Here is a 12662-nt window from a genome sequence, read left to right on the forward strand (position 1 = left end):
CTTTATGGCTTTTTGGTTAATTTTTTCCCTGGGTCTTGTGGCACCACTTGTCAGCAGACAAATCTATTTGCGTTTCTCTCTGAAAAGATCACCAGGACAAAGACACAGTTTTAAAATATCAAATAATAACAATTTAAACAAAACAGCCAGCCCACGACATAATGGTAGTTCCTGCTGACTTTTACACAAGAGGTAATGTGCCAGTGCTTAATGCTCTTATAGACTTACGTGGAAATAATGGTGTCTAAACCCAGGAGAGGGCCAAAAAGTTGTTCCTGAGCCATTAGGACCAGCCAGTGCACCTGCCTGATCCCAATTACCCTGGAATCTCTGCAGCTAGTGGATCTCCACAGGACAGCGTTCCTCCCGGGTTCCCCATGGTTCCTCCCTGCTGGTCTGACCCAGGCTACATGTAGGCTATAGGCATTCCCAATGGAGAGCCAGGAGTTCTTAAGTCTAGTCGAGGCCTACTGTCTGATAGCAGTAGGCCTACTACATAGAAAGCGCATCTTTAACTTTAAGAGGTTTCTATAACTTTGTTGTTAACACCGTATTTCATTTTGTGTACAGATTGTACAATCTTATTTTGAACGACTACTACACACAGCAGCTTTATAAGACAGACAATAACATTCAAAGATAAACAAATTATTTCAAAATGTAAATGAGACTAAACCACCAGAATGATCTCAAATACGGCAAAAACTCTTGCAAGAGGCAATCATTATCAACCAACACAGGCCCAGGCCACATCCATAACTACAGGCCAGTCTCCCTCTTTTCAACCCAGGGCAGGATGCTGACCTTCCTTCTCGTTTTTCTGCCTGTTTTGCATTAAACTGTTCTCAATTTCATAATGAAAAAGGATTTCTTTCCACTTTAAAAGGAGATGGAATTAATGTCTTCTTATACATGAAATGCTAAAGATTGCACGATAAGTAATTAACTGGTTGCTTTCACATTACAGGCACATTCTAACCACACGCACAGCATTCATTAAGAGTATAGGTCCTATGGATCTTTATTAATGAACATGTGCGGACTGGCGGACTGCACACTGACCCCGGCCCGGAGGAGCCGCGCGTCAGGCACGGAAGATGAGTAATGGCCCAGAGCAAATCGATTGGCTACCGAAGGTTAAAGATAAGGCTCGGGGGGCTCCCGTCCCCGAAGAAGCCATTGACCCGCTCCATCCATCTCTGTCCGTGCCACGGCTCCACACATCCGATGCCAGATTCCCTCAATTAAACCCGCGTTTAGTAAAAAGGGACGGCAGATGCCGGACCGTCCGCTTCTTTGTGGGGCGTTCAGCCAAGGCCACGGCGAAGCAGTTCACCCTCTTCCTTTCTCTCTCTGCTTCAGGGGCACGGGCCCAGAGGTGGGGTGCGTAGGGCATAATACCTCTCATAAGTGCCATACAAATGTGTCAGGACCCCAAACTCACTTCTTCTTCAGATGAGCGATGGTCTCCACTGACTCATGTTGAACTTGCCTTGAAAATGGCAATTATTCATAATGGAACAAAACAATTCCCCTTTTAACCAAATAAAGCTCCGCATTTTAAAGGAAACAGCTCGATCAATCTGCATTCATGTGCAGGTTGGAGATCAATGGAAGGCCCAGAAAATGTGAAAACATCCAGGAACAACCAATGGAACAATTCACAACATCTAATTCCAAATAGAATTTTCTAAAAATGGAATCAAAATTGGGGCATTACGTAATTTATATAATAATTACCTCACATAGCCTACTCCAAACGTAGCATGCACAAAAGCTATTACAGAAGTTAATTTAAAAAACTACTCATTTAAAAAATGTCTCCAAGAAAAAATGCAGAATAACATGTCAATTAACACACTGGTGTTACCAGAGCTATTTATCATTTGTCAATTAGCCCTTTCAAACTTGTAATGAGGTGGCTGAGGATTATTTGACGCACAAGCTAACACCATCCTCAGAACTCACGCCATCACTCTGCAGAACAAACAAGGTAGCCGAGTAGCCAAACAAGAGCGTGCGCGTGATGGCGCTTTTAAATGAGAGGTGTGAAACCTGCAGGCAATGGGCTGTGCCTAGACCGCCCCCGGCTCACGCGCTGGGTGGGAATTAAGGACCCCGAGGTGGGGTTCTGATGGGTCTCTGTGGAACACAGCGGGAGAGAAAACACCTGTGTGTAGCCACAGAGCCACAGAGCCTCAGAACTGAGAGGCCCGAATGGAGCCTGTTTTCAGTCACAGGATTCAAGATCCAAACACGAGGTCATGCGAGCACGCAAATAAGAGCCACGCGACAAAATGAGGCACCACAGATCCACAGTCTCATCAGAACAAGTTTTATGGCAATCATGGAGTTTAATGAAGTCCAACGGAGTTCAATAAGGACAAATTGTACTCTATCAGAGTTGACGTAACACTTATTATTCTACTGTGTAGAAGACAGAATGTCGCTGGAAAGACATTTTGGTGGTCAGCACCCAAGTGGAATCAACACAGCTGACGATGTGCCCTGGACTGAAGAACAAGGAGCTCTGAGGGATGACATCAGTGGGCATGATATGAGGGAGGCAGTACGCGCTGGCACAGATGCCCGCTTTCATCGTGGCGTAGAAGATGCCCACACTGCGTGTCTGCTGTCCTTTGATGCGTTTACAGGGGACAGGGACGCACAGCAGGAGAGGCGTCCATGTTAGCACTTCATTTTCGGCACTGCCATCTGTCCTCGCACAGAGAACAGGAAGCTCACCAAACAACTACAGATGAATCTCAAAGCAAGGATTTAATTCATGATAGATAGTAACCCGTTGAAGCATACGGATTGACCGTGCAAGTTTCCGTTCAGAAGAAATGAAGGCCAGTATGCGTACACATGCTATTTTGGTTTTGGGTACAAGTAAGTACCTTTAATAAAAGCCTGTCTTAAAGTTATTAAGTCATTAGGCTAGTCTTCAAAACATGTTTCTAGGCATAGAGAGACTATTATAAATTGAGCTAATTATTCAGGCAGGTAGTTCTCTTGATGAAATGGACAGTTAAATTGCTAAGAAATTATTAAGAAATATGTGTGAACAACTACGATAATATAGACATTTTTGGGAGGTCAGTTTGCGCAGCTGTGCCCTTGGCTTGCCCCATGACCCCGGGGGGAACATCCCTGCACATGGTCAAGCTCCAAAAAATCCATGGCCTTTGAGAGAAGGCCTTTGGGTCGTTTTGACCAAAAATCTGAGAGGTCACCGTGTAAGGTGAGGTCCGGCTCAGTGGTCAGTCCCGCAAATCTGGTCCTCTCCATCATCCTGAAAGCTGTGTCCAATTGTATTGTCCAGAGCAGTAGGTAGATCGGCTTAGCCGGGGTTGGCCACACTGACCAGCTCTCCTCATTAGCCGGCCTGCTACGGACAGGCCAAGGGTCAGAGCCCAGTTCGGACACAGGCCACGCACTTAATAAATGGGGCTTACAGCAGCCGCAGAGATGATTTATAGTCGGGCAGTTTTGAGGCGTGAGTCAGGCCCTTTGGTCCGCGGCGCACCCCAGTTCAGCGCAAGTGGGCCTTTGTGATTTCCCCTTCAGTTCTTTACCATAAACAATATGCTTTTGTACGAGATATGCAAGGCATTTCCCTCCCATTCTTAGCACCTTTTTTTTTTTTTTTACTTTTCATCTGCTTTTGTTTTCGCTAAAAACGACGCAGAAGTCACCACATTTACAAAAACAGGCTTTTTTTTGTAAAGCATGCTAAAGCAGCACATACAACAGCAGTGTTTAATCTTTCACATGAACTTCAATATTTTTATTTAAATTATTTAAATATTTTTATTTTAACCAGTAAGTGGTTAAAAATGATCCATGCCAGAATCTTGAAAGGACCATGACTGCCTTCTGTTAGAATTAGGCCTATGTCTTGGCAAGACATTCATATGACTACAATGCAATTGTATATTACCAAGTTAGTTTAGAAAGGTTTTTCCCATTCAAAAGATTTCACCATTTAACCAAAAAACTTTTTCTAAGACAAGATTTTGTTTTCATGTGAATATTAAGCTTACACACAGGCAATGTGCAAATAAAGAACATTTTAAAGTACATTAAGTTCAACATTAAACATCCTCACGGAAAACAGGAATACATGTGGAGAATAACAGCATCCATACAGTTACTCAATGTGCATTATGCCTCCAGTGTACACAGCATTATAGTCAGCCAAACTGATCTAGTACATCTGCTGATACACCAGAATGGTGGAATGAGACTGGACACAGTGGAGCAGCAGGTGTTCTGGGGGCTGCTGGTAGTGAATGGAGTTCCTCTGTTCCCTAAAATAGGACGGAGTGTGGCACAGTGGGTAAGGAACTGCGCTTGTAACCGAAAGGTCACAGGTTCGAATCCCGGGTAAGGACACTGCCGTTGTACCCTTGAGCAAGGTACTTAACCTGCATTGCTTCAGTATATATCCAGCTGTATAAATGGATACAATGTAAAGTGCTATGTAAAAAGTTGTGTAAGTCGCTCTGGATAAGAGCGTCTGCTAAATGCCTGTAATGTAATGTAATGTAATGTAAAAGAATCTCCCCCTACCTCTGAGCATGAGGTCTGTCTAATCTATGTCTTATACTGATGGCCTGGATTCAAAAAACACTTGGGCTCAAAATTATCACGATGAATTACTAATTGTTCATTTTTCTCATCAGAAATTCAGTTTGACAAGCCTGGTCATAAATTAATTCACCGAGTAATTTGTGAGGGTTAAGGACGAATTCTGATTCAGGATGAGTGAGAAGCGGCTCGTGAGACGCCGTCGTTTAGAGTGGAATCCAGCAGGACCAACGCCCTGTCCATTGTGCGCCCGGCCCTCCTGCGCCCCTCTCCCGGGCTGAACAGGGCCAGAGAGCAGAGAGCAGCGTGGAGCCCAGCGGGGCGGAGGGGGAGAGGTGGCCCGGAGGTTACAGGTACCTTTCATCCCGCCTCCCGGGACAGCACCGACATCCTGCTGCTAGAAATTTGTCGTCCCGCTCCCGTCTTTCTCTGGGACTGTCAGCGAGGGCCCCTGATGAGAGATTTGTTGATAACTCGATTAGGCCCCGGGACAAAAGGCACAGTATGGGACGGCTAGCAGTGCTCAGAAGGGCCCTGAATACAATCCTTGCTGTGAGATTGTTTGACTTCATTAATATCCTGACCCCCCACCTCCAGACAAATAGTAAAGTGCTTCAGTGAAGTAGTGGAGTAGAATGAAGTAGGGGATGTACTTGCAGCTCAAACTGGAGTAATGATAATATTTAATCATAAAATAAGTGTGTATGCAAAGTCAATCAGTGGCATTTTGTACAATAGACCAGTGCACCACAGCACATGTATGAGCCACCCGAATACAAGCTAATGGACTGTTATCTTTGCTATAAACAAAAAAACTAACTATTCATATTAAAACATCATTTTTATGTTAAACCAGAAAATTTAGGTGTACATCTACAATGTTTATGTTTTCAGAACATCACTGAAAATTGGTTTTCTTGGGTAGTAAGCTACTAGCTGTTTTGTCATTTCGATTTGGCAGCGTGAAGAGAATCTCTCAAGGCAGAGGGTTTTTTGGGTTCATAAATCCTTCACAGCGATGTTTATTTTTTGATGAAACCGAGCATAGCATCCACTGAAAATGTGTCTCCAGTTTTCTCTCTCTCTCTCTGGGCAATGTATTTTGTCAACAAATTCCATAAAATTTGGGTTATTATTGAGAATCAACAGCCACCCATCATCAAATATCAACCAAAGCCTTCAAACTCATGACAGGGGTGTCTGGATCTGGCACAAGAAAGACAGAGGGCATTGATTGTTAAAATGGTAGTAAAGTTTCACTAGAGAACACAGCATCACAGCCCATCAGTGCTTACCTCCCCTCTGCCCATTCGACCTGAGGGTGACACGGGGGGTAAAATGGCCTTCTGGTTGCCAGGACACGTGCCCGATACCACGGTATAATCGGCATTCCATGCCATGTGAGGCACTTTGGTCCCCGAGACACAAAGGCCTCTCTCAGGCTCGGAGGGGTACGTGGTGCAGGAGCTGCTGCCGCCGTCCCTACGCCAACCAACCCCCCCACCGCTCCCCCCCCCCCCTTATCAACCGCAAGGAGGAGAGCACGCCAAACAGAAGGGCCATTGTGCCCTCTCGTTTTCCCACGTCGCTTCTTATCTTCATGGCGCAAGAGGGGAGATGCGCCACGCCTCAAACTCCACAGCCGTACAACTCCATGCAAGGCTATATAGCTATGCTCAGCCACCACCAGCATGTAGGCTATACACTACCCCCACAGGCCAGTGCACGTCTCCCTATAGCTATGATTTAGAACTGTCCGGAACACTACACCACGGCAGCCCTTTAAAGAATCACAGTATGCACTGTACAACATAGGTCTACTGTCTACACAAGACTAGAGCTCTACATCCATCCATTCCTCTTCTGCTTCATGATACATATACCGCACAGGCAGCCCTAGAAGTCAGCATACCACTGGGCACCTATAAACCTTCCACATCCAGTTACTCCTCTACAGTTCTACTCATGTAGGCTACACCCTTTTACTGCTATGTCACCAAATACCGAGCTGTACCCTGTAGTGGAATACACATGCATAGTTCTGCAAATGTAGACTGGCCACAGCTCGACATGCTTCAAACTCTCCACTCTATTGTACAAACAGAACTCACAGCATATTAGACAAGGATGTTCACATACACATTAAGTCATACATGCAGCATTTTGCCAAGAAACCAAAATTAATATTATTATTATTAGCTCCAATAAAAAAATATCACACAATCTAGGACTGAGAGACTTCCCACAAGTTCCCAGTGATGCAATTCCACAGCTGGAAGCCCCAGGAGATGTCAAAAGTGCATGTGACGGTCATGAGAATGTCCTCGACATACTTCGTTTGAACCAGAACGCGCAGAAATCCCCAGCGTGACCTTATCAGTGGTCAGAGGGGCGATCGTGGCGCCCGACATTGTTAGCACACGATTGTGCAGACTGTAACACTGATGACTGAGGAGATAGGCTGGGGGCCAGATCCATCTGACACACTCCTATGCTGCATGATATACTACAGCAACTGCAAAGACGCACGCTCCATCACGCTGAACAAGGGAACCGGGACTGCCACACATTAGAGTGTGTGTAGGATGAGCTGGGCCAGGTTCTGAAGAATTCTGGGGGATCATGGGATTGTCATTGGTGGACACTTAGACATGTCATTGTTCTATGGCAAGGAAATCCCTCCTGTATAAAAAGTACACATTTTTTTAAAAGGTAGCCTACCATATGATCACACAGCATTTATGCAGCTTTCAGGCCAATTTCATTCGAATGGAATGACATTTTTTTGACAAACATTTTCAATCATTTTATAATCCAGCACTGACCAAATTGTTTATGAAAACATTGTATTTTATTTTATATACATATCCAATAGGCATACACCTATACATCCATCTGTGTGTAAATTTAGAGGCAATCCGAAATTCTTTCATAGGACCACAAGGCTGTCGAGGAACAGAAGGACCTAGGACAGAAAGCCTCACCCTCAGCATAAACGCTCAGTATCTAAGACCTGAGCTCTCACAGGAGCTGGAATGCCAGACCCCATGTGGTACCCCACTTTATGAACATCAGGGTGAGAGATGAGCATCAAAGGCTGAGCCGGGTGGATTCCCCCCCCCCCTGCTGCAGACCGGACAGGACGCATAATCACATAAACAGCATTATCCACAGACGCCAATAAAATTTTCCTCCGATTTCCGCCTCTCAGCCAAACCTTTTGATACCTCCCGCGGGCCGACTAATCCCCTTTCATGAAAAACCAAAACCGACAGAGGACCCCTCGACCCGACCGGTGGCACAGGGGGCTCGTCCGGGACGGGGGGGCCATTATCCCGGAGCCGCGGGGGAGAGGGACGCAGAGAGACCCCTCGCCCCGAGGCCGGCCGCGGCCTCCACATCCCCCGCCGTCCGCCGAGGACCCCTGACCGCACCTCCAGGCTCCTCGCGCTCCAAGATCTGGATCATGAATTCCTGCGCAGCGAAATCTCTTTAGACTCACCCCGGGATCACTAACAAACCTTGAAATTAACTTTTCTCCATCTAAACTGAAATCAAGTGACCGGCTTTTGAAGTCCATTAGGACCCACGCAGCTGCTCTGATTAAGCTCGCTGGAAGCCCCGCCCCCTCGCGGTCAGGTATGACGGGGTTCGAGCGGCGGCCTTTGTCCGGCGCGGAGCAATAAAGGCGGTTTGCACGCACGGTGGGGATGCGCTGCCCTGTGCTGATGTCGAACACAGGAGAGGGGGGCACGCTGCACTTTGAAGTCCTAAACTGAGACTCGCGGATCAACATTATGTCACCGGGCTGGAGTCCCTCTGATCCTCTTAACATCTTAATTAACTGCTACTGCCAGACTTCCAGCTGTATGGGCAGATGTTACGGGTACAATATCCACACAAAATCAGTGTATGCGGTTCTCCGACAGGCGCAACAAAATTATTACAGCAAATAAATCATTCTATTTGAGGTATTTGTACTGCACTGCTGCGGACACTTCAATTTATCAACACAAGACCAGGGAGAGTGGTCGAATTGAGTAAAGAAATATAGCCTATGCCACAAGGCAAATGGATATTTGTTAATATTGATGAATCTTTGTTCATGCCAGATCTTTTCTGATGTGCAATGCACACTAAACCACAAAATTGCGTGTAGGCAGCTATAATAGCAAAGTTGAGCATTACTTACTCATTGAATGTCTTTTCTCTTTCATCTATAAAGTAGTAGACTAAATGCCCAAGTTGGAATGCTCCGTTTGTACACAGATTGCTTCATACATGCTAGTTTTTCCATGATTTAATACTGAAAATGTAATTAGTAAGAGTACAAACCACTGTTCATTATCCATTCAACTGATGGCAACCAAATCGTTAATGACACCAGCAATCACGCAAATAAAACCAGAAAAAGCAAACCCCAATGATAATATTAAGGCTTGGGACATGGGCAAGGGGATGGTGTGCTTTGACTTTAGGGCAGATTATAGGGTTTATGGATGGCAGGTGGGTTTTTCCTTAGTTAACACACAATCATAATTCTCATTTCAGACGCGTTTGATGACTTCAGTGCACCAGACATGCATCCCGCACATGATTTGTTTCTCTGTGGCAGACAGGGTACAGTCTGATGCACCAGTTCCCACATCACAGGGCTCCACGAAGCAGTCGAATATACACAGACAGATGGACAGACAGACATCCCATAGCGCAGACAAGCCAACGGAGCAGACTGGATAATAAACACCAGCATGAGGTAATGACATAGGGTTAAACAAAAGTGTGCAGGTCACACTTTGATTGGATCATGGCTGCCAGACCGTGTCTCATTTTGATGTCCTCAGGGGCAAACAATGAACCCTCCCCCACCCACCAAAACCCCCGCCAGATTTTCCCAGGACAGCGTCTAAACTGTTTTTTTTTATTTTCTAGTCAACGAACCCAATAAATGAAAATTATATTATTTCTCCTTTATTCAATTCACGTCATGTTTACCAAACATATACATTTCCACATGCAGCCTTAACATTTAACGCTCAGATCTCACATAGTAAAACACCTGGAAAACAGGCAACTGACAATTAATATTAGTAACATTAACTACTACTGCCATGGTGCTCCTTTCCGACTGCTGCTATTAGAGACACCTCCACTTGGCCAACTCGCACCCTGATAACTGGTGGTGAGATAACTACTAGTTAAATTAGCTCCCAACTTCCTGTAAGGCTCAAATTTACATAAACATAACAAACGCACACGCACACTTTAATTACATGTTAACAAATAGATATATGCATGCTGCCCAGTAACGTTTCATTATATACCTGCTTCAAAGTTACTGCTGCTGCTACTACTAACATAAAGCACAGCGTATGTTAGTAGTATGTATGATAGCATTGTTTCGTTGCATTAAAACGAACCACACAGAATAACCGTCCACTCTGCTTTCACTCATAGTATTCGTATAATTATTGACTCCATTATACTATAATATATAATTTTATAGTTTATAGCGTCAACTGGTCCCCAGCTAAACTTAACTTTTTTACGAACAAATTGTCATTTTTAATTGACTTGTTGCAGGATCGATGAAGTCAGTTCTTCTCTGCTATAAAACATATCAGAATATATGTTTAATTCCTGTATATTGTGTTGCGTTGTTGGTAGTGCAACACCATTCAGCTGAGTTTATTTAGCCAGCTGCAGCCTGCGGCCTATGTTCTCTGGGCCCTACACGCCGCCCAGACCGTGAGAATGCTTGGCAACATAACTATTACAATAGCATAAATAATAACCCGGTATCTTACCTGTTTGAATTTGATGTCGGATTTTACAGCGGGTAATCGGGTTACTTTGGTCGGTGCATAAATATACGTACCTGCCATCGGGTAGCTGCAATACTCAAGTGCAGCTGTTTGAAACAGCACGCAAACCGGTGAAGAATTCTGGGAGATTGTGTTTATTTTCATTTATCAGTTTCTGTGACAGCTGTGTCCCCTTGTTTGGGTGATAATGTCCTCTTTGTTTTCATCTTATTTGATATACTTAACGTATTCCACATGAAATATATGAACAATAGTTAACTATAATTAATTAAGAATGGATTCATTACGATAAATTAAAATGAATAAGTATTTAATGTGAACTAAACCGTATTTTAAAACAGCCGTTTTCCCCTTTCATGTCCCTTTCCATTGAGAATAAGCTAAGCAAGGTCTACTTTTGACTCATTGTCAAAAACTGGCCTTTGATTGATGTGTGTCACTATTTCAATATAAGAGTATGTTTAAGATGATTTGAAAGAAAGGAATACGGGACTAGGTACATGAACTATAATCATAATCATTCAAGAACCTTACAAATGATTACAGGTGAAAATGTCTGCATTAATATGTAACTTAGACACTGGAGAAGTATTGTTATGGAAATTCAAGATGTTAAAATTATTAAGGTTAATCAAAGTTGCTCTCCATACTAGAAACGGCATAAATCAAATCTAAAGACTTCTATTTGACAAAATGATCAAAGCTCAAATGGATGATTAGATATCAATAACCAATAAATGCTAGCATATAATTTTAGAAATTGCAAGAGGTTTCCTAAGCAGAGCATTAGATTGACCCTGACGTTAGAGTGCAGTCAACCAACAGCCTGTTTTTTTGATTCACATTCTGAGCACAGAGACCAATAGTAAACCAGCTACTCCAACAAAGGGAGGTCAGACCTTTTTAACAAACACAACGTTTGTCCATCTGATGGCTTTTCCCTCTGTAGTAAATCTAACGCCAGACAAGTCTGGGCTTGTCCCAGCACTGACGCATGTCTTCTGTCATCAGGCCAAATTCTTCTCCCAGCAGTTGATATCAATACAACCGGACAGGAGTCGCCCACGGTTTGTCATTGCTAAGAGTGATGGGACGGGGGGTCGAGGAGGTGGCAAAGGAATTAGCTGAGCAACAATACAGGCAAATGAGACAGCCACTTTTGAGGCAACATTGACAATCGGGAACCTCAGGCTGAGGAGAAGGGGAATCCTGCAGGTAGGTGAAACTGGGGACACTTTCGGGCGGGATAGGGGTTGCTGTTGAGGAGGGGAGTGTCTGACCCATAGGACATATCTTCTCCTGTCCCTGAGGCCTCGCGCTGAATCCTTTCCTTTTACACGTATTAACACAATATCTCCCCGTTTTCCTGTTTTCATGGTTCAGTAGATCAATCATTCCAAGCCAATGAATCTAGAAATGCAGGGCGTATGGCCACAGCCTCACTCAGTCAAAGTGGAAAAATATTTGATTTCTTTACTTTATCTACTGTAGCTACTTTTCTAAAAAAAAAAATAAAAAAAAAATCTGTCAAAATAATTTGGCAGAAAACTTTTGGATAATGGTAACACTGCATGAAAAATCAGTAAACCTATCATTGGAAGGAGTGTAAATGAAGACTAATGTTAATGACCAGCATTTGATTAATGACATCTGGAACAATTTAACTTTGTGACACAAATATGCTGCCTGACAAAAATTTTTTTGTTCCCTCTCACAATCCTTACTAAAAAAAAAAAAATTGTTCAACATATTCTAAATATTCTGTCATTTTTATGACATGTTTACATGATTTCAGCACAGTAATCAATTTTACATGTGCCACAGTAACAAAAAATTGAATCAGAGGAAAACCACAATAGCAAATATTGCAATCTATTCATCAAGCAGGTCTAAGGATGTACCTCTAATAGGAGGTTATGGCCTCTTGATGGACAGTTAATTGTCTGTCCAGGGTAGACACCTGTCCCCGCGGCCCTGTGACTGAACCAACATAGTCACGGGCAGCAGGTCACATGTGTCTGTCTTTGTCTCCTTTCAGGCCGCCAAAAGACCCACAAACCCAAACGGCCTCAAAGTGTCAGAATGAGTGATGGATTGACACCAGGGGCCAAGGCGGGTGTGGGAGGGGAGGGGAAGGGCAGGGTGAAAAGGGGGCTGGTCTCTTCATCTGTTTGGGTTTAGGGCATGAGGCAGGTGAGAGGAGCTGTGGGGGGAGGGTGCCTGGGGTGTGGAGTGATTGATAGA

The 12662-nt window shown here is 44.1% G+C and overlaps 1 protein-coding gene across 1 annotated transcript in view; it reads right to left on the bottom strand.

Annotated features, from left to right (window-relative positions):
- The window catches only part of LOC135256514 (transcription factor HES-1-like), a 53674-nt gene extending 43135 nt beyond the window's left edge, over positions 1-10539 (bottom strand). Inside the window, exon 1 of the mRNA XM_064338346.1 lies at positions 10401-10539. Within this exon, the coding sequence (XP_064194416.1) occupies positions 10401-10478 (78 nt within the window). The 5' untranslated portion in view covers positions 10479-10539. The remainder of the gene's footprint in view (positions 1-10400) is intronic.
- Between the last annotated feature and the right edge of the window lie 2123 nt (positions 10540-12662).

This window comes from Anguilla rostrata, chromosome 6 (assembly GCF_018555375.3).
Source record: "Anguilla rostrata isolate EN2019 chromosome 6, ASM1855537v3, whole genome shotgun sequence".
Lineage (NCBI taxonomy): Eukaryota > Metazoa > Chordata > Actinopteri > Anguilliformes > Anguillidae > Anguilla > Anguilla rostrata.